Raw genomic sequence first — 24,717 nt, 5'->3', positions numbered from 1 at the left:
ATGTCTCTGGCCTCTGACAACAAAACGCTGACATTCCAACCAGTCACTGTTACAGCAAATAAGCAGCTATACTGTGTCGTCGCCGCTCTTCGCTCTGCTATTAAAGACACCAATTATCTGTAGAGCAGCACTTCAGTGAGAGGGCACCGCGGTGGCGGTGGATAATACCCGCCATCATGCATGCCGGAGAAGTCCGGAGAAAAAAAGGGCAGACGCCCTCCGGCGTTGATCTGCCTTTTAATTAGATACATCTAGTCCGTTTTACAGGCAAACTGTGGCCGACTGCAGCATCAGGCTGCAGCCACACTGCTGTGACTTGGGGAATACAGTAAATGCAGAAAAAAATGATCCTGCCCGACTATTAGTCCTGTATTCTACAATCCTGAGAGACAGTGTTTTTTTTTATGGTAACACTTTACTTAAAAAGTTGGGTCTATAACGCATCATAATTGCGTTTAATATGCATCATAATGCACTTAGAAAGGCATTATAGCACTTGTTATAAATGTTTATAATCATGTACAGTATGACGGCTTATAAAAACGTTTAACGTATTATTAATCTCTCAAGAACAGATTCATAGCTGCGCTTGAATCTGTCGGGAGCCGCGTTGAGAACCTACAGTATTCACATTGGCTACAAGTGGGCGTGCCTTCCATAGAGTTAAAAATAATAGAGAGGGCACCGGATATCGCCTCCCGTCCACTTGCATTGAGTTGCTCACCCAGCGCGTGAAGCGAATTCACCCCTTCTTCCGGGTTGTAAAGTGTGATGGGCGTAGCCTATTTGGGGCCACTGTGATCCGTTCTGCGTCACACAAGTGACGCGTTTTACGTCACAGAGGTGCGCGTCCCTGTGCGCAAGCGTGTGCGCAAGCTCGTGAGCCAAGCCCATTGGTCGAAACAGTTTTCGCTCGTACATTTGCAGTGGCCCCATTCCGTTTAAGCTGCAGTACCTACGAATGACCAGCATGTCCATTTCGCTTCAATGCAAGCACTGGGTTCTGGGGGCTTGGTGCCTTCAGATCAGGGAGCAGGCCGCGCTTTACCCAATCAAATGTAGTGGGCGGGATTTACATGTGTGCGGCTCGCTTCCCACTGTAAACAAACCGAAACTCATTTAACAATAGCGTCCTCGGAGCCGACAAAACCACGGAAAGTTAGTAACACTTTAACTTGTTCTTTCATCATAGAAACAAGTGGGCTTATAAACAAAACGATCCATGTTCTTTGGGAGAAGTGGTGTTAGTGTTCCGTGGAGAAATATTGTTAGTGGGAATGAAAACATAGGCGCACCACCGGAAGTGGAGGGCTGAAGGCATGTCCAAACACCGGTTTCCAGTCAGCATGTGTCTAGTTCATTCCCCCCCCAGAGCCAAATGCAAGAGTGAAAAACAGCAGAGGGCGCTGTTTTTCGTTTTTATTTGACGATGGGTTCCCAGATTGACGTATTATAAGAGCTGGTCATAATGCATTATAAGCTCAGCGGAACAGCACATACTGAACTACCGTAACTTAGTTAGTTATATGTTGTTATGCATAACAAGTAAGACGCGCGAACGCTGGAAGCGAACGCAGCTCGAAAATAACAATAAGAAGAATAGAAAGGAATGAGCAATTACTTGCCATCCGGCCTGAAATATGCACAAATGACATGGAATTCTTAGATATCCCAATAGATGAACTTGTGTAGATGCTTGTAGATGTGTTATTTTTGACTGTCGCTGCTATATTTTTCTCAGAGGAGTGTAATTAGTCACCCAGGGGCACAGGCGAATTTCAGCCACACTGTAGTGCATGCAGGCAATGAGAGCGTGAGTCACATGGGGGCAGCCAATGAGAGCGTGAGTGACATGGGGGCGCGGCTGCACACATACTGCACACAGACAGACAGACAGAGACACAAGCCGAGCCGAGTTTGATAGTAGGCTCCACTTGGGCGGAGGCGCCTCCTTCCGCGTTCGCAATTATAAACATTTATAACGATTGTTATGAAGCATTATAAGTGCATTATAATGCATCATAATGCAAATTATTACAGCTAGTCTATACCCGGTTCGACGCATGCGCAGTTTGATAATTTGTCCCATAGCTCGCGGGGCCATCCCACAGCTGGGCAGCCGTAACCATGGCGACATTCTTTTACATAAAAACGCTAATAAACAGCTGACATTTGGGGAAAGCGGAAAAACAGGCTCCGCTGTTCCGTGCACACGGTAATGGTCAATGTCTGTGTGCAAATTCAGAGCAACTGCTCCAGCCACTGAGGAGAACCGGGCAGAAGAGATTTTGGCCTCACCACGATTTTGGGCTCACCACACAGAGCTTTGTCAAATCATAGGAGGATGTGAATCCCAGTGTGAAACAGTCAGTGGTGGAAAGTAACTAAGTACATTTACTTAAGTACTGTACTTAAGTACAATTTTGAGGTATTTGTACTTTACTGGAGCATTTCCAATTTCCAATACTTTTACTTCTACTCCACTACATCTCAGAGGCAAATATTGTACTTTTACTCCACTGAAATTAACTGCAATTAACTAGTTACTAGTTACTTTTCAGATATAAATTATGATATTACGAAACATACATTAACCACTTTAGCCCTATTTTATACCTAGACTATTTGAAAATAGCAGATCTACAAGCTCACAACGCGTCGCAAAGCGACGCGTTGTGAGCTTGTAGATCGGCTATTTTCAAATATTTTGTACTTTTACTTTTGGTACTTTAAGTACATTTTGATACCAATACCTGTACTTTTACTCAAGTAAATTTAGAATTCCGGACTTTTACTTGTAACAGAGTACTTCTACAGTGCAGTATTGATACTTCTACTTAAGTAAAACATTTGAGTACTTTTTCCACCACTGGAAACAGTGTGTGGTTTGATGTGACGCTCTGTTTGTCCTTCATGGGTTTTGATCCAGGTCCAGGTGGTTTATGGTAACTGTAAGCCTGGAAGGTCACTGAACTCCCCTAATGCTGTGTGTAGCTGTGATACACTGGTAACATGATACCATGGGATAGATATCAGGGCCATGCTAGTTGGCTTACCAGTAATTCTTTCAGATTTCTTTGGCTATAAAATAATCGTGAAAATTAGTGCAAATCTTTGATATATATTCTTTTAAAGCGAACATTTGTAACTCAAATCTCTGCTTCTGGGGGGTCCCTGGAACGAAATATTTTTTGAGACGGGTGTCTGCGGCCATATACATATCATTTTTGTTGGTTGCTATATCAATGGTGCTCCAACTTTTCCCATGTCAAGGACCCCCAAAAATATATGTATTTGGCCGCGGACCCCCATCTCAAAATGTTTTGTTCCAGGGACCCCCAGAAGCAAATATTGGAGTTAAAATTTTTCGCTTGAAAAAATCTATGTATATTCAAAGATTTGCACACATTTTCAAGATTTTTCAAAAATGGCAGATCTACAAGCTCATAGTGCGGCACTCGGTGCCGCACTATGAGCTTGTAGATCTGCCATTTTTGAATAGCCAAAATATAAAATAATGGTGATAGCTCAAATCTAAAATGACACAGATACGTTCCCGGTCTTAATGGTTTAAAGTGTTGACATCTCACCTAGGTAGTTGCGGCTCTTCACCATCTCGGTGACGTTGATCTTGGTGGCTCCCTCGGGGATCTCCACGATCTTGTGGTAGCCCACCCTGGACAGGCTGTGCTGGAAGAGGCCGGACACCAGCCGGCAGGCCGTGTTGTCCCCGCCGCACACGCCACACCTGTCCATCACCTTGCCCGAGCCGAGGTACTCGTCGCAGCCTGGGCTCTGTGTCACAGAGAGTAAAGGGATAGAAGAGGCCCTCTTTATGAACAGCGCATTAAATCACAAGTAAAATTCACTTATTCAAGAAGGACATGGGAGAGGTGGCAAATAGCTGAATGGGTGGAGAGGACGTCTGGCAATCAGCCGGTCAGTGGTGGAAAAAGTACTCACATGTTTTACTTAAGTAAAAGTATCAATACTGCGATGTAGAAATACTCTGTTACAAGTGAAAGTCCGTAATTCAAAATGTACTTCAGTAAAAGTACAAAAGTATTGGTATCAAAATATACTTAAAGTGCAAACGTAAAAGTACTCATTGTGCAAAATGAATACAAAAATCTTTTGAAAATAAGCCGATCTACTACTATTTTCAAATGGTCGTGGATTTGCGATAATAATCAAAGTCTAAAAAGTAACTAAAGTTTTCAAATAATTGTGGTCGAGTATAAGCACAATATTTGCCTCTGAGATGTAGTGGAGTAGAAATAAAAGTACAGAAAATTGGAAATACTCCAGTAAAGTAGAAAATACCTCAAAATTGTACTAAGTACGGTACTTAAGTAAATAGACTTAGTTACTTTGCACCTCTGATCCCCGGTTTATCCCCCGTAAGTGTCCCTGAGCAAGACACTTAACCACTAACTGCTCCCCAGGTGTTATATAGCACCCAGTGCATGCTCCTAATAATTAGGATGGGTAAATGCAGAGGACATATTATCACATACGTACAGTATGTGCAAATGTACAGGGACAAAGAAAATACCACAAAGGTGCAGACTAAGTGCAGACTAAAGTAAAAATAAAGTAAAAAAAATCTGACAGATCCATCTTGATCACATGACTATAGAGATAATGTGTAGAGATGTGTGTGATGTTTGGACAAAATCTGCACAAGTAATATTTTAAAAAATGTTTAGCAAAAATCTGCCTCCTGGTGGCGCTATAACAGGCCCATATGAAACATTTGGGGCAGAGGTTCTGCTCTGGCCTCCAAGAAGTGTGTGTGTACTTTTTTACCAAAAGTAAAAGTACTAGAATGCGTGAAAATAGCAGATCTACAAGCTCACAACGCGTCGCACCGCAACACGTTGTGAGCTTGTAGATCTGCTATTTTCAATAGCCTAAGTATATAATAGGGCTAAAGTGGTTAATGTATGTTTCATAATATCATAATCTGAAAAGTAACTAAAGTTGTCACGTAATTGCAGTGGAGTATAAGTACAATATTTGCCTCTGAGATGTAGTGGAGTAGAAGTAAAAGTATTGAAAATTGGAAATACTCCAGTAAAGTAAAAAATACCTCAAAATTGTACTTAGGTATAGTACTTAAGTAATTAATGTACTTAGTTACTTTACACACCACTGCACTCTAATATACCCTTGTGCTGAAGAGAAAAAAGAGGAATCAAATGTCCAATTAGCTCTTATCCATATTTATTCTACTATTGCGCCTCCCCTGACACCTCCGCGGTGGAGTGTAATCCCCATCTGCCGATTGATGCTTACTCCAACAGTTGCAACTCGCCGGAACTCCCTCTCGATAAAAGTGTCATCTAACGCCATAAGTCTGAATGTAACAAAGGAAGTGCTGAGCTGGTGTTGGGCTCATGCAGTGAAACACACACACACAACACTCTTTAGGTGTTGATCTGTCGAGGCCGTTTTTCCAAAACCGTACAAAAGTACATTAGCTGTATATGTGCAAGCGGACGAGGACACAGCTGAGGTTGATTAAAAACACAGTAACATACATTCACAAAGCTAAGGCTTTGCTTCACCTGCTTCGCCGTGAAACCGCATAAGACTCCATCATAATTAACTAAAATAACACAACAACCAATTAGTCAGAGGCCTGGGTCCTCTCCAGGAGTCATATTCTTGGCACACGGGTTAGAGAACACATTTTCTTTCACGTTTTCCTGAGCTAATCCTCCGGGGGGGGCGGAGTGCTTTCTGTTCGGCTTCATTGGTGGCTGTGAATAACAGGAAACGCAGCTACAGTGAGTATAGAACACTCAAATCAGCAGTCCATAAATTCAACCCAACAAGCCCTAAAAAGCAGCTGGACGTGTTACCAGGTGTTCCAGGACTGGCAGCGGTCCCACTAGAGGCGAGGGCCCCGTCTCTCTCTCGGACCAACCCAAAACATTCAGCCATCTCCCACTGGGGGCCCACAGTGACTGCATACTGATGCCAAGTGGTGGGGAAAAAAAGTATTCAGATGTTTTTACTTAAGTAAAAGTATCAATACTGCAATGTAGAAATACTCTGTTACAAGTAATAGTCTTGTAAAATAATTGACTTAAAAGTACAAAAGTATTGGCATCAAAATATGCTTAACGTACCAAAAGTTAAAGTACTCATTACGCAGAAGGTCCCATTTCAAGTTTTCAAACTGTATAAAAATCTTTGGAAAATAGCCGATCTACAAGCTCACAATGCGTCGCGATGCGACGCGTTGTGAGCTTGTAGATCGGCTATTTTCAAATGGCCGAAACGTATATAGGAGTAAAGTGGTTAATGTATGTTTTGAAATAATAATCGAAATCTTCAAAGTAACTAGTAACTAAAGTTTTTAAATAATTGTAGTGGAGTAAAAGTACAATATTTGCCTCTGAGATGTCGTGGAGTAGATAGAAAATTGGAAATACTACAGTAAAGTAAAAGCGCCTCAAAATTGTACTTAAGTACAGTACTTGAACAAATGTGCTTAGTTACTTTCCACCACTGCTGATGCCAAGACCTCTGTGAAGGCTAAAGCTGGATTTATACTTGGCTGCGCACATGTGTCGCTTTATTTAATACCAAAAAGATCTACAAGCTCACAACACGTTGCAGCCAGCGAGACACGTTTGTGAGCTTGTAGATCGGCTGTTTCCGGTATACACGACGACAACTGCGTCCGAACAAAGTATAAATGAAGCCCCTCAATTTGGCAAGGATGCAAAGCAGGCGGCATTGGGCACGACCCTTTTCCTTCAGATCCTCTGTGATTGGACAGCCGCCAATCTCCCATGCTTTCCTGTCTGCTCGGGCGTGTTCCAGAGGGGCGTGGCTTCACAGTGCCCCGCCCCAAATGCGTCATTCACACGAATCCCTCCGTTTCCTAGCCGTTAACCCATTAAGACCCGGGAACGCATCTGTGTGTCATTTTTTTTTACATTTATTTTGGCTATTCAAAAATAGCAGATCTACAAGCTCATAGCGCGGCACCGAGTGCCGCGCTATGAGCTTGTAGATCGGCTATTTTTTGCAAAATACGTGAAAATGTGCGCAAATCATTGAATATATATGTTTTTTAAAGCGAACATTTGTAACTCAAATCTCTGCTTTTGGGGGGATTCTACAAATGTCTTCTAAATCCTAACAGTTTAAAAAATATATGAAAAAAAAACGATTTTATAATCGACGCTATAATATCAGTGGTTCTCACACTTTTTCATGTCAAGGACCACCCAAAATGATATGTATTTGGCCCGCGGACCCCCATCTCAAAATATTTAGTTCCAGGGACCCCCCAGAGGCAAAGATTTAAGTTAAACATTTTCGCTTTAAAAAATATATTATTTATTCAAAGATTTGCACACATTTTCACGATTGTTCAAAAATATCAGATCTACAAGCTCGTATCGCTCGGTGCCGCGCTATATCTGCTATTTTTGAAGAAATCTCAAAATGACACACAGATGCGTTCCCGGTCTCATTGGGTTAAACCATCACAAACAATCTCTTCCTGACCCAGGGTGAGGTCTTATTATTGCTAAAGCTTTGTGTAGCTGCCCAGCTTTACGTGTGGTCCTTAAGTGCTGAATATAACTTTCAAAAGATAAATCCCATCAACAAATGCGAATAAGAATGTGTAGACAGTCATAAAAAAGGGTTTTGCAGCAGATTGCAGTGAACTCCTTGGGCTTAGCTGTACCGGGAGTAGCAATAAGTCACTATAGGGCCGAGGACAGAGAACTAGAGAGAGAGAGAGAGAACGAGAGAAAGTCCAGAATTCAAGATTCACTTGAGTAAAAGTACAAAAGTATTGGTCTCAAAATATACTTTAAGTACAAAGGTAAAAGTACTCATTATGCAGAATGTGCTATTTCACAAGTTTTCAAATGCATAAAATGCATAGTAATCTTTTGAAAATAGCCGATCTACAAGCTCACAATGCGTCGCATCGCGACGCATTGTGAGCTTGTAGATCGTCTATTTTCAAATGGCCGAAATGTATACAGGGCTGAAGTGGTTAATGTATGTTTTGTAATAATAATCTAAATCTACCAAGTAACCAATAATTAAAGTTTTCAAATAATTGTAGTGGAGTAAAAGTACAATATTTGCCTCTGAGATGTAGTGGAGTAGAAGTAAAAAGTACTGACAATTGGAAATACTCCAGTAAAGTAAAAGTACCCAAAAAATGTACGTAAGTACAGTACTTGAGTAAATGTACTTAGTTACTTTACGAAAGAGATGACGACAGGGTAGATGAGGACAGGAGGAGAGCGAAAGGCAGAGAGAGGGCAGGATGAACAGAACAAAGGCACAGGGATGGAGTGATGGGAAGAGGAAGGGTGATAGATCCATGATAGAGAGATTCTAGTGAAGGATGGAGGGAGAGATGGGGAGGGAGAAAAAGAGTCAAACGGGGGAGAAAGAGAGAGCAATGAGAGGAAGAGGGACGTATGGGGGGGGGGGGGGGATAAAACCCAGATAACCCGAAAACCCCAAAGTCACGCATCCAACAAGCTTTGAACTGAGCAGATTGGACCTTCCGTTCCAGAGATAATGGCCAAAACATCTTGAAAACGACCACTTTTGCAGATTTTCGATGTTTGAGTTCTGGCTATTTTCGGCAGTTTTTTTTTTATAACACGGTCTAGGCGACAAATGATACGCAGCCTGCGAGGTTAGTTCAGGCAGTATACACTCGAGAGGTTTACAAGCATGCACATTACTATGTGGGTGTATACTGTGTCACGCAAGACCCATACGTCATACACTGACGTGGCAATCATATGACCAATTGGGCGGGTTATTTAAGCTCACCTAAATCTGCATTCCTTCCGCTTTGTGTGTTCTGGTTTGTTGTCATACGGCTGTTTGCTCTCACCACCACCCCAGCACCACCAGTGGGCTCTGCTATTAGTTCTGTTCCCCATGGGGGTACTATATATATCTCCCTGCTCTTAATGGTTAATGATGGTTGTCTAAATTGTGCTGAGCAGGGAGAAATACTGTATGTAGCAGAGCCTGAACGCCAAGATAAAATATTACATCCACACATGTATTCTCATTCTATAATATTGGTTCAATCTATTTGTTCTATTATATTGGTTGAATCTATTCATGAGTTATCTGACTGAAACTAATTTAGATATCCGAGTAAAGTTCACTTTGTGGCCCGGCCCAAAAACATTGAGATATAGGGTCGGGTTGGGGCAGAATTTGAGAACTCTAGACCATTGGTTCACAAAGTGGGGTCCGGGGACCCCCAGGGGTACTTGAGGGGGTTCCAGGGGGTCCCCAGCTAAATGATGGATAGGAAAAAAATGGACCCTTATGGGTCTGTAACTCTGAGAGTGTACAAATGGAACCAAATGGACCCTAACGGGTCCATTTGGTTCCATTTGTACACACTCAGAGTTAAATTAACATTGATTTTACAATATAAATTGGGGTCCCAGAGATAGAAATGCCATTACATGGGGGTCTGTAGCCCTAATGCATATCAAACTGGGTGTCCTTGAAATCAAAATGGTTGAGAATCACTGCTAGAGACGTAAAAAATCTTCTCTTATGGGGGTCCCTGGCATATCTTTTGTAATGGGGGTCCGCGGGCTAATAAGTGTCAATTTGGGGGTCCTTGACATGAAAAAGTTTGAGAACCACTGCTCTAGGCGAGAGGGAGAGGCTGGGAGAGGGATGCTGCGCGAAGAGAGCCAGGGATGAAGAGACAGGAAAAGGGGAGAGAGAGAGAAGAAGCGGGGGGTGTTCTCCATGAGACATGGAGCCTGGCTCTCACCCACCCACTGAAGCTCATGTGTAACCCTGGCCAAAATACCACCATGTCCAAACTAAATACAGAGCACCTCCTCACAAATAGGAAACCAGGTCATGAGAGCAAATACATACGTACAAAAAAACAGAGAAGAAAACGGACAAAACTGGCAAATGCTTCATGTGCTCAGCGTGGAATTGATTGAGCTACAGTATAATACAGCACAAGGTTATTTAACCCATTAAGACCTGAGGCAGCGTCTAAAAAAATTCAAAATCATAAAAAAAATTCGGAAAAAAATATTAAAAAAATAATTTTCACGATTTTTCAAAAATAGCAGATCTACAAGCTCATAGCGCGGCACTTGGTGCCGCGCTATGAGCTTGTATATCTGCTATTTTTGAATAGCCAAAGACATCTAAAGTGACACAGATGCGTTCCAGGTATCAATGGGATAACACAGACGTCCTTGGTTCTGTTTACATGCATAATAATATCCTCTTGATATTTCTGATCCTCGTGTATTCTGTTGGATAACCCGGATACGCTCTAATCTTGGCTACAACAATAAGCCCAGATAAAGTGCCTGGGCATATTCTTGATATCTGGGATACTGAAGCAACATGCGATCTTGTATGTGGGGGTTCTCCGTTTCAGACAGTGATGGGAGCATGTTTTGCTTAAGTAAAATTATCAATGTATACTCTGAAGTAAAAGTACAAAAAAAGTATAGTCATCAAAACTATGCTTAAAGTACCAAAAGTAAAATGAAGGTAAATGACTTCAAGGTCAAAGTCGATGACACAATCATCACTAGCGAAGAAGAGATTACCTATTTGGGATGTATTCTTGACAAATACCTGACAGGTGAAAGCATGGCAACAAAGGTGGTCAAAGGAGTAAACCAGAGAAGCAGAGTTTCCTCTTTTGTCAACCCTCAGGCCCTCAGGACCCTCTCAGGGGCCCTGATTCAGCCCCGTTTTGACTATGCTAGCTCCTCTTGGTACTCCAACACCTCAGTGTCACTGAAGACTAAGCTTCAAACTTCCCAAAACAAACCGATTCGACTACTTCTCGGACTGGGGCCCATGACCCACCTCTCTCCCACTCACTTTGCCAGCCTAGGCTGGCTCAGGGTGGAAGACAGGGTTAAACAACTAAAAATGGGACTGGTCTTCAAAATTTTAAATGCAGATTTGCCTGAAATGCCCCCTATACCCGCATATCTGTATAAATACCTCAAAAAAGTTAGTGACACCCACAGTCACAAAACTAGAGGGAGCGTGAACAACAATCTGGTAACACCCACCCATAAAACAAACATGGGCAAATTCTCCTTCTACAGCACAGCCACCAAGGTATGGAATAGTCTAACCCCATTCCTCAAAAAATGCAGTTCGCTGGGCTCATTCAAAACAGCCCTAAAAACTCATCTTTCTGGAGGCCAAAAGAGGAGCTAGTACCAGTTTCCCTGTAAACAGACGATTATGTATTTTTATGTTGATTTTTGAACTGTTTGGTTGCTACTATATATGTCTATGAAATTAATTCAAGGACCCCAACGGAAACAAGTCCGCAAGGACTTTTTTGGCCGGACCTTTTAGACAAAAGTATTATAAATGTAACTGTGTTGTTTTACATTATTTTGCCTAATAAAAATTTCAATCAATCAATCAATCAATCAAAAAGTACTCATTGTGCAAAATGTCCCATTTCACAAGTTCAAAATGTATTAAAAAAAATATGAAAATAGCCGATCTACAAGATCACAGTGCGCCTTCAACGCATTGTGAGCTTGTAGATCTGCTATTTTCAAATGGCTGAAAGATATACAGTATAGGGCTGAAGTGGTTAGCGTATTTTGTAATGATAATTACAATTAATAATTGTAGTGATGTAGTGGAGTAAAATTAAAAGTATAACAAAGTAGAAACACTCTGGTAAAGTAAAAGCACATCAAAATTGTAAAATGTTAAGTACAATACTTAAGTAAAATGTACTTAGTTACTTTCCACCACTGCTGACACTGCACACTCATCCATAGTCACAGTAGGTAGTTAGGAAAATAATGACTTCCCACCAAATATAACATTACTTTCTCAACGACTGCAAACAGTTGAATAACCAACAGGACAAGTTGATAGTAAATAATGATGCAGAGAATGGAAATGCCTCAGCTAGCGAGAGAGAGAACAAAACAAACAGAACATGGTTTTATTTGTGGGCACATTGAAACACGGGACACGGGAAAGCAGTGAAAATAAACAATATCCCAAAAAAGACCAAAACAGAGATATGAGTTACTGTTTGCACGAAGAAACTGAGAGGGAGAATGAGTGACATGCTAGCTGTACACACAGTAAAAACATGTTTACAGGTCCAATTGGTTACAAAATGGTTAAATCAACACTGAGGATTTCACCCAGTGGTGTAAAGTAACTAAGTACATTTACTCAAGTACTTAGGTATGTTTTACTCTTTTTTTTTACTCTAGTATTTCCGGTTTTCAGTACTTGTACTTCTACTCCACTACATCTCAGAGGCAAATATTGTATACTTTCTCTCCATTATTTGAAAACTTACTTTTTAACTAGTTACTAGTTACTTTGTAGACATACATTAACCACTACAGCCCTAATATACATTTCGGCCATTTGAAAATAGCCCATCTACAAGCTCACAATGCGACGCGACCCGAAAGATTTGTATACATTTTATGCATTTGAAAACTTGTGAAATGGGACATTCTGCATAATGAGTACTTTCTACTTTTGGTATAAAGTACATTTTGATACCAACACTTTTGTACTTTGACATGTCAAGTCAATTTTGAATTCCGGATTTTCACTTGTAAGGGCACGGTCCCACCGCACTTTTATTTTACCTCTGGGGTGGAATCTGCCAATGCTTTGTCAACGCAAATGCGTGGATTCATGGTCTTGCGGATTTTTCCCATGAATCCACGCATTTGCATTGACAAAGCATTGGGAGATTCCGCCCCATAGGTAAAATAAAAGTGCGGTATGACCGTGCCCTTAGGGCGCGTTCCCACGCACTTTTATTTTACCTCTGGGGCAGAATCTGCTAATGATTTGTCAATGTAAATGCGTGGATTCACGCAAGAGCGGATCTTTCCGCATGTCGCGCAGACCGTGCGTTTATCCGCTCTACACGACTTTTCCATTTGAAGCATAAAACTGCTGGAAGCAGGAGCTGATTTTCCCCCTCTGTCCAATCGGGTGAGTCGAAGGCGGACCGTCCCAAGACTCAGGAAGCACCATGGTGCTCAAGGCAGAAGGCGGGCTACGGGGAGGGTCCAGAAAGCGAGTGACAGGCGCATCACTCCCGTTTTTTTAGAATCCGCTGGCTGCAAAAAACTGTGGCCGCGCACAACCTGCGTTTAACGCTAGCCGACCATGTTTTGGTGGGAGCGCGCCCTAACAGAGTATTTCTACATTGCAGTATTGATACTTTTACTTAAGTAAAAAAAATGGCAGTAGCCTACCTTTTCCACCACTGGATTTGTACTGTGTATCATATATGACAAAGTGCCTAATAACACTATGGTATACCCACTGCAATATACTATAAAACACTGTAACTTTTCATAATATTTTGACTGGCTTCAGTGAGTGCACCACAGGAAAAAAAGGGGGGGAAAGGCTTGCTGCTCATGGCAGCCTAAGGAAGGCTATCGGTTACGTAGCATACCCAATGAATCTTTCTTTCACATATCCATTTTCAACATAAATCCCTTGACCTAAAATAACACAATTATCACAGCTATCAATTCAGCTAGCCTTCAAGCTACGGAGAGAAAAAAAACGGGGAGTAAAGTAATCCTCCACCTCATAAAGATTCTGACAGGCTAAGAGGTTATCTGTAGCCATTTGCCTGGGAAAGGCTCTGAATCACCACATATTAGTGTCAGAGGAGAGAGCCGGGACCATAATTTATGCAGTGGTGGAAAGTAACTAAGTACGTGTACTCAAGTACTGTACTTAAGTACAATTGTGTGGTATTTGTACTTTACTTGAGTATTTCCGATTTCAAATACTTTTACTTCTACTCCACTACATCTCAGAGGCAAAATATTGTACGTTTACTCCACTACAATTATTTGAAAACTTTAGTTACTAGTTACTTTGTAGATATAAATTATTACATTATAAAACATACATTAACCACTTTAGTCCTATTATATACCAAGGCTATTTGAAAATAGCCGATCTACAAGCTCGATGCGACACGTTGTGAGCTTGTAGATCTGCTATTTTCAAACATTTCAGTACTTTTACTTTTGGTACTTTAAGTACATTTTGATACCAGTACTTTTGTACTTTTACTCAAGTACATTTTGCACACCAGACTTTTACCTGTATCAGAGTACTTCTACATTGCAGTATTGATACTTTTACCTAAGTAAAACATTGGAGTACTTTTTCCACCACTGAATTTATGAACAGACAATCTGAGCTATCGGCATTATACATCACATGACCGTGAACTTTTTAGCAAGGGGGGGGGGGGGGGGGGACAAAAAAAAACACCCTAATGTAGGATTTCCACTCCTTAGATATGGTAAGGAGCCAAAGTAGCTTCGAGTTCTACAATCCAGGAAGCATTAGTAGAGCTAAGGCAAATCATTTGATATCTAGTGATGTGGACAGTTGCGCCCTTTAAATCGTCCGACTGTCAAGACAGACTTTTCAGCATTAGTCTGGCATGCCATACAAATCACACACATCCTGATCTGTCTGCCCGATTAACCCCTTAAGGCCGAGAACGCATCTGTGTCAATTTAAGATTTCCTTGGGATATTCAAAATATTTTTTTGGGGGGGAAAAAAAGTTGTGAAAATGTGTGCAAATCTTTGAATATATAAATCTATATATATACATTTTTAACTCAAATCCTTGCTTCTGGGGGTCTCTGGAGCAAAATATTTTGAGATGGGGGTCCACGGCCAAATACATATCATTTTGGGGGTCCTTGACATGAAAATGTTTGAGAACCACTGATATATATAGCAACATATATTTTTTCAAAAAACAAACTGTTAGGATTTAGAAGACATTTGTAGAACCCCCCAGAAGCAAAGATTTCAGTTAAAAATGTTCGCTTTAAAAATATATGCATATATATATATATATTCAAAGATTTGCAAAAAAGTTGATAAAAAAAAAAAAAAAGCAGATCTACAAGCTCATAGCGCGGCACCGAGTGCCGCGCTATGAGCTTGTAGATCTGCTTTTTTTTGAATAGCCAAACGAAATCTAAAAAACGACACAGATGCGTTTCCCGGGTCCTTAAAGGGTTAATCCCCCCTGAAAACAGTCAGATCTCGCCCCCTCGGGGCTGTTCCCTGACAAGGGGGTGACCGCTACCGCGACCCCGTCAAAACGAGGTGTCGGGGGGGTGTCAGAACACATGAGCCACAGCTAAGGACATGGGAGAGACTTAGCTGTTCCTCTAGCAGAGGGAAAGAAGGCCCTTTTGCTCAAATCCCACGCAGCCTTTGGAACGGAGATGAACACTCCAGCCCAGAGGGGGGGCTGGAGACTTTCTTTTTCCTTTTTTCGGGGACATGCGTGCTGCTGTGCTTTGGCCTTTTCTAAGTCATTTAGGCAAATAGCCTATGTATAACGCTCATAACGCGTCGCATTGCCAAAAAGAATCATATTTGAACTGGGGACCCCCACCTAGACAAACACTTGGAATTGTAGGAGTTGAGGCATTACATTTAGTTTGACTCTGTTCCACAGATAAATATTGTGGAAAACACCTCGCTTGTGGATCAGCTATTTTCACAATGTTTGCCTCTTTCTGTCTTTTTTTTTTTTTTTTTTTTTGGTACACATTTCTTTTTTTAAACATTTTTCACTGTCATCTGCGGACCCCCCCCAAAATCATGTGGTGACCCCCCTGGGGGTCCCGACCCACAGGTTGAGAACCACTGCTTTAAGTATATGTTGATGCCAATACTTTTGTACTTTTACTCAAGTAACATTTTGAACACAGGCCTTTTACTTGTAACAGAGTATTTTTACATTGTGGTATTGCTACTTTTACTGTACTTCTTCCACCACTGCATTGCGTGCTGTACTTTGGCTTTTATTTTATTTTTTTAGTCAGGGGCCACATCGTTACTGTCTTTTATTTTCATCTTTTCTCTGTGGGTGGTTTAATGCCATCTGGAGAAGAAAAAACACCCCGTTTCTCGGTGGAACTACAGTATACCAGGGATTTTAAACTGTCACTTAGAGCGTATACCTTCATCTGGAAATGGTTAGGCGTGTCAGGATAGTGGAGTCGACTCGCAGTCAACAGGGGAACGCTGAAAATAACATTATTCTTTAAGTAAATCTCGACGGTATTTCCCCCACACACACACACTAGGAACTGGCGTTTACTCGCTGAATAGCTGAAATTGCAGAAACAAAATGAAACTCACACTGTGTTATTGTTGGTGGCACTTGTCACTGTGGATTTCTCACATCTTGCACCCCTACAGTACAGTATATATGTACCGTAATGCAGAGGTGTAAAGTAACTAAGTACATTTACTCAAGAACTTTACTTAAGTCAAAAATGTAGGTATATTTCCAATTTTCAATACTTTTACTTCTACTCCACTACATCTCGGAGGCAAATATTGTACGTTTACCCAACTACAATTATTGAAAAACTTTAGTTAGTTTATAGATTTTGATTATTATTAAAAAACATACATTAACCACTTCAGGATTTTTAAACATTTGACATTCTGCATAATGAGTACTTTCTACTTTTGGTACTTTAAGTACATTTTGATACGAATACTTTTCTACTTTTACTCAAGTCCATTTTTTATTCCAGGCTTTTACTTGTAACAGAGTATTTCTACATTGCAGTATTGATTGATACTTTTACTTAAGTAAAAAAATGTCATTCCACCACTGCTGTAATGTGTGCTGACTGACCCCTGAAGTTTAATGTAACCCACTCTACAGTATCTCTCCGAGAACATGGAGCATATTGCATAAATCTAACAGACCACCACAGAGAAGCACATCATAATACAGATATTATGGGGACCCTTGACACAGTAATTGCAAAAATTAATGGCAGCTACGTTTTTCTTCTCTTTTTTTCCCCTTCCAGTAGCATGTGTGCAGAGGCGTCTAGTCTAGAAATAAAGATTTAGAGGCGCTGCAAATCTCTCCGAGCCAATGGCAGGGTTAGTTGGTGGGTGGGGACGGTAAATATCATGCTTCCATCATAGCTTAACCCATTAAGACCGGGAACGCATCTGTGTGTCATTTTTAGATTTCTTTGGCTATTCAAAAACAGCAGATATACAAGCTCATAGCGCGGCACCGAGTGCCGCGCTATGAGCTTGTAGATCTGCTAGAAATCGTGAAAATGTGCGGCAAAATCTTGGATTATATATTTTTTACAGCAAACATTTGTAAAATATTTAGTTCCAGGAACCCCCAGAAGCAAAGATTTGAGTTAAAAATGTCAGCTAAAAAAAAGGGGGAAAAATAATATTTGCGCAACTTTTCATGTTTCAAAAATAGCAGATCTACAAGCTCATAGCTCATTGGTGCCGCGCTATGAGCTTGTATATCTGCTATTTTTGAATATCCAAAGAAATCTAAAAATGACACACAGATGCGTTCCCGGTCATAATGGGTTAAATGCTAAACATGCATGCTGTCAAGATATACGGTTGCACAGGCAATCTGTCACAGAATCCCTTCCCCGACAGCGCTGGCATAAGTTACAGCAGCCTTGCAATAATAATGCTTTTAACAATGTGTGGGGGCCCCTGGTTTGTGGTCCCCCACCACACAGGAATGCAAATATGACTAGAAATTGAGTGGTCAGAATGACTTCATGCTTTAAATTAACAGGAATGTTGGATACGGCGTGCTGCGAGCGCTTTTAACCCATTAAGAGCGGGAACGCATCTGTGTCATCTTAAGATTTCTTTGGGGCTATTCAAAAATAGCAGATCTACAAGCTCATGAGCTTGTAGATCTGATATTTGAGAAAAATCGTGAAAATATGTGCAAATCTTTATATGTTTTTTTAAAGCAGACATTTTTTACTCAAATCTTTGCTTCTGGGGATTCTACAAATGCCTTCTAAATCCTACAGTTTTTTCTTTTTTAAACATGTTTCTATATCAGCGGTTCTCAAACTTTTTGATGTCAAGGACCCCCCAGAAGCAAAGATTTGAGTCAAAAATGTTCCCTTTAAAAAATACATATTCAAATATTTGCACAACTTTTTATGATTTTTCCAAAAATAGCAGATCTACAAGCTCATGGCTATTTTTGAATAGCCCAAAGAAAGAAAAAAAGAATTACACAGATATCGTTCCGGGTCTTAATGTGTTAACTCCATCCCCGCCTACAGTAAATTAACTTTGAGATGCGGTGGAAAAAAAGGCCTTGTGCTGGATGCTGCACGGGGACCAGTCAGTCACAACTAAAAGCATGTGGGCTGAGCTGACTGTGTGTGTGTGTGTGTGTGTGTGTGTGTGTGTGTGTGTGTGTGTGTGTGTGTGTGTGTGTGTGTGTGTGTGTGTGTGTGTGTGTGTGTGTGTGTGTGTGTGTGTGTGTGTGTGTCGTTCCAACTCAGGGTGGGTCCATGTCAAGCGACTTTTGACTAATGAAGACTCAAAAACGTGGGGAGATGTTCTGCCTAAATGGTAGCAAGACTCACAGTCTGGGTGTTCCTCAACTTTACCTTTGTTCATTATTATTATTATTTATTTGTTTTTTGTTAAAGTAAAGTAAATATTTCTTCATGCCCCCAGGTTTTTCTTTACACCGCCTGCACATAATATAGTTTAACTCATATAGGCTTCATCTCCATAAATCAGTGGTTCTCAGCCAGTGGTCCGGGGACCACCAGTGGTCCTTGAGGGGGTTCCAGGTGGTCCCCAGCTAAATGATGGAGAGTTGGTAACCAAATGGACCCTTATAGATCTTTAACTCTTGAGAGCGTAAAATGAAACCAAATGGACCCTTATAGATCTTTAACTCTTGAGAGCGTAAAATGAAACCAAATGGACCCTTACGGGTCCATTTGGTTTCATTTTACGCTCTCAAGAGTTCAATTATTGTTAAACATCTGCATGACTTTATTTACAAGAAGTCTACACAATTAGAGAATGTAGAAGTAGAAGAATTGTTATTTTGATCAACGTTTGCCTGTTATCTCTCCTATGGTACCAACATCAATACAGCATGGAATTGTGGACAAAATCTTAATCCAACGATAAACAAAATATTCTAAGTCTTGGGTCCGAGAGTCTAAATCTCATCAAACGGTGGTTCCGTGGCTCAAATGCCGAATAAATAATGGACCTTGATATGAAAAAGGTTGAAAACACGGCCATAAATGAATAAAACATCATAAAAAAAATATGCCTGGATCTGAGACAAAGCTCAACTATATTTTTGTTTTTGCTGGACCTGGCAAAAATAAGTTGGAATAATGTGTTACTTATTGACTTACAAACCGACTTACTTACTGACTGACTGACTGACTGACTGACTGACTCCCCATTGTTGAAACACAGGTTATGTGTTGCCCACACATGCACCGTGCACCATGGATAGACAGATAGACTGACGGAGTGATATAGTTACAGCATGGTTTGGTCACCCCAAAAGTGAACTAGCAGAACAATCGCTCCTCGAAGGTCATGGGATGTAGTCTATCCTCATTTTGGTATAACAACAAACTAGCCAATCACAGCGCAATCGTGACTCCAGGCTATGGGATCTTTAAAAAAAAAAGAAGCTTTTGCAAACAATGTCAGCTTGTCTGGAAAGGATCTCTATTTCATCTTGTGCAGTCAAACACAAACAGTTTCTGATCTACAAATGTTGAAAAGGTTTGTTAACAACATCCACCGAGTTTCCGAGAGAGAGGAAACAGTTGCCGTGTGCGGTTGCTACCCTGTCACACATTCAACAATCCGATTGGGCTTTTTTATGTCCAGAGTCTGTGCTTTGTCTCTCCCCGGTCCCGGTGTTTATGGCGGTCATATCCTCTACTGACAGGCAGATCCAAGAACCAAGGCTGACAGTGGACTGACAACAGCAGATGCTGCTGGAGGAGGCTTGGTCCAGGCTCCTCCATCAGCATCATCCGTCCAGCGGAGGCAGCTGTTTGGGAGGCAGCCGTATATACTGTACATAAATGATCCATCATCACATCGACCGTGCGGGGTTAGATATATTGGATCCAGCCCAGGGTTTACAGTCTCCCCTTTTTGACGTATTGTTATACAGTAGAGGAAATCTGGAATGCATTCTGAGCCAGCCGTAATGTCGGGTATACGGTTATATTTTCACGTGTCCTTGGAAAGAGGTTCCACTTATGGGACAGGGAAACAAAAGCTGTTGAAAGTCGTGTCATTGCCACATAACTTAAAAAGTACAGTTTCGAATGTGGTGTTTACCAAACATGAAAAATGTCAACATAGCTCCCACGCAACCTGAAAACACAGCATTACGCTGGCGTCTTTACATATCCCACCCTGACAAGGCTTATACCAGTGGTGGAAAAAGTACTAAAATGCATCAATTTTACTTTAGTAAAAAGTATCAATACTGCAATGTGGAAGCACTCTGTTACAAGTAAAAGTCTGGAATAAAACATTTACTAGAGTAAAAGTACAAAAGTATTGGCATCAAAATGTTCTTAAAGTACCAAGAGTAAAAGTACTAAAATGTTTGAAAATAGCCGATCTACAAGCTCACAACGCGTTGTGAGCTTGTAGATCTGCTATTTTCAAATAGCATATGTATAAAATAGGGCTAAAGTGGTATGTTTTATAATATAATAATTTATATCTGCAAAGTAACTAGTAACTACAGTTTTCAAATAATTATAGTGGAGTAGAAGTACAATATTTGCCTCTGAGCTGTTAGTGGAGTAGAAGTCAAAGTATAGACAATTTGTAAATGCTCCGGTAAAGTAAAAGCACCTCAACTTTGTACTTAAGTACAGTACTTGAGTAAATGTACTAAGTTACTTACTACACCACTGCTTATAACATCCAAAGCCCGGGCAACACATTTCATAGTGAGTACACAAAATATTTCTTCAATCCAAGAAATCACTATGCAAACAAAGCCAACAGTGGCGTCTCGGTGGAGGCCAATTAGGGGATTGGGCCATTCAAGTGAAACAGCTCCGTTCGTTCTTTGGCACAAGTGGTGCATTCTATTTAAAAAAAAAACACTGTATATCCATTTAGGAAAAACAATCATCACTTGACATTCATCATCCGTTCTGTTATGTAGATAATCCGGTTGAACCGAGCTCTAGTGTGGTATGCTAGCCCCGGGGCCCAGAATTCCGAGTGCCTCGGAGACAGATATTAAAATGGTATTTCAACCTCAGCCAAATGAGAGAATCGGAGTGAACAATTGAAGAAGCCATTGAGAATCCCCCGCTGGCAGGACGCTTTATGTTATATACGTCCTCAATGAGACTTGATTTCCTTCACAGCATCACGGTTGACAGTTTTTGGTTCTAATGGAAAGTCTTTAAACCCTGTGAGCCATGGCAATTCCATCAGCCTCTCTCAGCTATATCAGCGCTTATGAAACCATCATAAGCTGTGTAAAAAGAAAAAGAAAAAAAGATGCTTTTGCCATCCTATATCAAAACGTTCCTTGTTATACCCTCCAGAACAAACTAAATAAGGTGAGAAAGATGGTTATATCTTAATCATATCAGCAGATCTATTAACCCATTCAATCCGGGAACGCATCTGTGTCATTTTAAGATTTCTTTGGCTATAAAAAAATCACACCCAGTGTGAAGAGAGTGGTGCCTTTGAAAGTGTAACTGGTTGCATCCGCAACAATCAGCAACAATATGTTGTCACGTGACACGTGAAGCTTGACCAATCAGCCGTGCTCAAACATACGGACGGACATACGGACGGACGGACACACGGACACACGGACACAAGTCAAATGTAGGAGTGGTTGGCACCACTCAAAAAATAGCAGATATACAAGCTCATAGCGCGGCACCGAGTGCCGCGCTATGAGCTTGTAGATCTGCTATTTTTGAAAAATCGTGAAAATTTGTGCAAATTTTTGAATATATATATATTCATTTTAACTCAAATCTTTGCTTCTGGGGGTCCCTGGAACAAAATATTTTGAGATGGTCGCTTTGAAAAATATATATATTCAAAGATTTGCACGAATTTTCACAATAAAAAAAAAAAAAGCAGATCTACAAGCTCGTAGCGCGCCACTTGGTGCCGAGCTATGAGCCTGTATATCTGCTATTTTTGAATAGCCAAAGAAATAAAGAAAATGACAGACAGATGCGTCGTTCCCGGTCTTAATGGGTTAAACTGTGCATTACCATCTGGAATAGAGAAATCTCTGAACAGAAATCTATGACATTTGACTCACAATTCTCTCAAGAAAACTTTAAGATTAAAGCATAGTCAAATCGCTCATTTCAACCGTTAAAAAAATGCACTCTGAGATGAAAGTAGCACATCCCTTTAAGAGCAGATTTACGAGGAACGGGTAAAAAAAAGGGGTTATTTGGTGAACATTATGGGCCCAATATCTTCCAGCTCCTCCGAACGTACAAGAGAGATGCATGCAGAGACCTTTGGACACCTGCCATCGTTGTTATCAAGATTTGGCCGGGCCAATGACACGCCATGCAAGCTCATCTGGAAATGCAATATTTACTTTAGAGGGCTCCCAGGTCGAGAAAGCTGAGGCAACATCATCCCGACGAAGAAGAATTTATAGTGGAGAATTTATAGTGGACATGACGGTCACAAGCATGGAAATGACATTAACTGAGATCTTACACATATCTCTCAGACTGACCACATCCTACAAATACCATTTGAGATGGTATTGTCTTTGGTTTCAGTCAAATACTGTGTGCAATAGGTTAGGACTTCTACACTTAATGTACACGCTCACAACGCATTGCATTGTGAGCTGTATGTTTTTATTTTATTATTCGATACATTTTTGCCCAAAATAGGGATGGCAGGCTGAAAGTAAGTGGCTAAGACACCACTGTGTAATGGATTGAAATATCGTTGCAATCAGTGGTTGAAAAAAGTACTCACATTTTTAACTTAAAGGAGCATTTCACCCCTGGAAGAAACTGCAATCACTCAATGGTAATAGTATTTGTAGTAGATAACAGTAGCACAATTTTAAATTTGCACCCTATGGCCAAAAAAATAATGAAATCTGTGTGTTTGACTACGGTTTGACTGGACTGCTGCATTACTACAATGACCATAATGCTTTGGTTTACTGCCCCTCCTTGTGGCAGGGGAGATTCTATGTGGGTGTGATCTCCAACGACAACATTCAAACAGCATGGCAGTGTTGCCATGTCTGCTTATTATAAGCGGCTTCTTTCTAAAATGTAGTTGATATTTGGGCTTGTTTCCAAATGTTTTGATTGTTGTTTAAACCAGTGGTTCTCAAACATGTTCATGTATTTTTCCACAGTCCCCCATCTGAAATTATAATTTGTGCCAGGGAGCCCCTAACAGATATTTGTCAAAAATATTCCACATTTTGCACTTTTTCCCCCTCAAGATTTTTTTGTAAATAGCAGATCTACAAGCTCACAATGGGTAGCGAAGCGTTGTGAGCTTGTAGATCGGCAATTTTCAAATATATAATATCCCATGTACATGTCTAGGTAAAGTTGGCCTAGTTATCCTCTTTTGGGTTTGTTTTCTTAGACCTGGTTGCTTATTTCTCTCACAATATCTGGCAACACTGACTGAAGAACGTGAACCTAGCACATGTTCATCTAGTTACATATATGTCCAAGGATTCGTTAGTGATGTCATATCACTGTCAAATCCTTGCTATCTTCATGCAGTTCTACTTCCGTGTCGCATAGTAGTGACATCACTGTCGAATCCTTGGTATTTTTATCCTAGCCTTTCGCGACGGTTTGTTTACCAGCTGCCTCTCCACGCTGTCTTTTTTTTTTCACGCTTGCGCTTATGAAACACTACACAGGATTATTATTTCATGTCAACATTCAAGTACAACTATCAGAAGATAACTCAGGTAAAGTAAAGTCTCACTCTGCAACGGGGGGCGCAGCTAATGGGAGTGACTGTGTGGGGACACCCCATTGGGGCGGTCTTTGGAGCTGGTCTGTGTGAGACGCGTCGAGACAACATGTAGTGCGGAAAAGGAATGACATAACATCTCGTGACGTAAATAACGTCACGAGATGCTAGAAGATTACTAGATATCTCAAAACACAGATCATACACAAAAATAATAATAATTGAGTCCTAAACTTCATTACCATTGGGTCATTTTCTTCCAGGGGTGAAATGTCCCTTTAAGTAAAAGTATCAATACTGCAATGTAGAAATACTCTGTTACAAGTAAAAGTCCGGAATTCAAAATTTACTTTAGTAAAAGCACAAAAGAATTGGTATCAAAATGTACTTAAAGTACCAAAAGTAGAAAGTACTAATCATGCAGAATGTCCGTTTTCACAAGTTTTCAAATGTATACAATGTATACAAATCTTTTGAAAATAGCAGATCTACAAGCTCACAATGCGTCGCATCGCGACGCATTGTGAGCTTGTAGATCGGCTATTTTCAAATGGCTGAAATGTATATAGGGCTGAAGTGGTTAATGTATGTTTTGTAATATTAATCCAAATCTACAAAGTAACTAACGTTTTCAAATAATTGTAGTGGAGTAAAAGCAAAAGTACAGAAAATTGGAAATACTCCAGTAAAGTAAAAAAAATACCTCAAAATTGTACTTAAATACAATACTTGAGTAAATGTACTTAGTTACTTTCCACCTCTGGTTGTAATTTATGAAGTAATGATGCCCACTAATGACAGAACCATTGTATGCTTAGAATAGAAT

At 40.7% G+C, this 24,717-nt stretch overlaps 1 protein-coding gene across 1 annotated transcript in view; it reads right to left on the bottom strand.

The window, feature by feature from the left end:
* The window catches only part of thsd4 (thrombospondin type 1 domain containing 4), a 122,097-nt gene that overhangs the window by 24,400 nt on the left and 72,980 nt on the right, over positions 1 to 24,717 (bottom strand). The window contains exon 6 of the mRNA XM_084075402.1: positions 3,591 to 3,795. Within this exon, the coding sequence (XP_083931528.1) occupies positions 3,591 to 3,795 (205 nt within the window). The remainder of the gene's footprint in view (positions 1 to 3,590; positions 3,796 to 24,717) is intronic.

This window comes from Gymnoscopelus microlampas (genome assembly GCF_963454915.1).
Source record: "Gymnoscopelus microlampas genome assembly, chromosome: 1".
Lineage (NCBI taxonomy): Eukaryota > Metazoa > Chordata > Actinopteri > Myctophiformes > Myctophidae > Gymnoscopelus > Gymnoscopelus microlampas.
The sequence above is the reverse complement of the archived record's forward strand: the minus strand, read 5'-3'. Positions and strand labels throughout refer to the sequence as shown.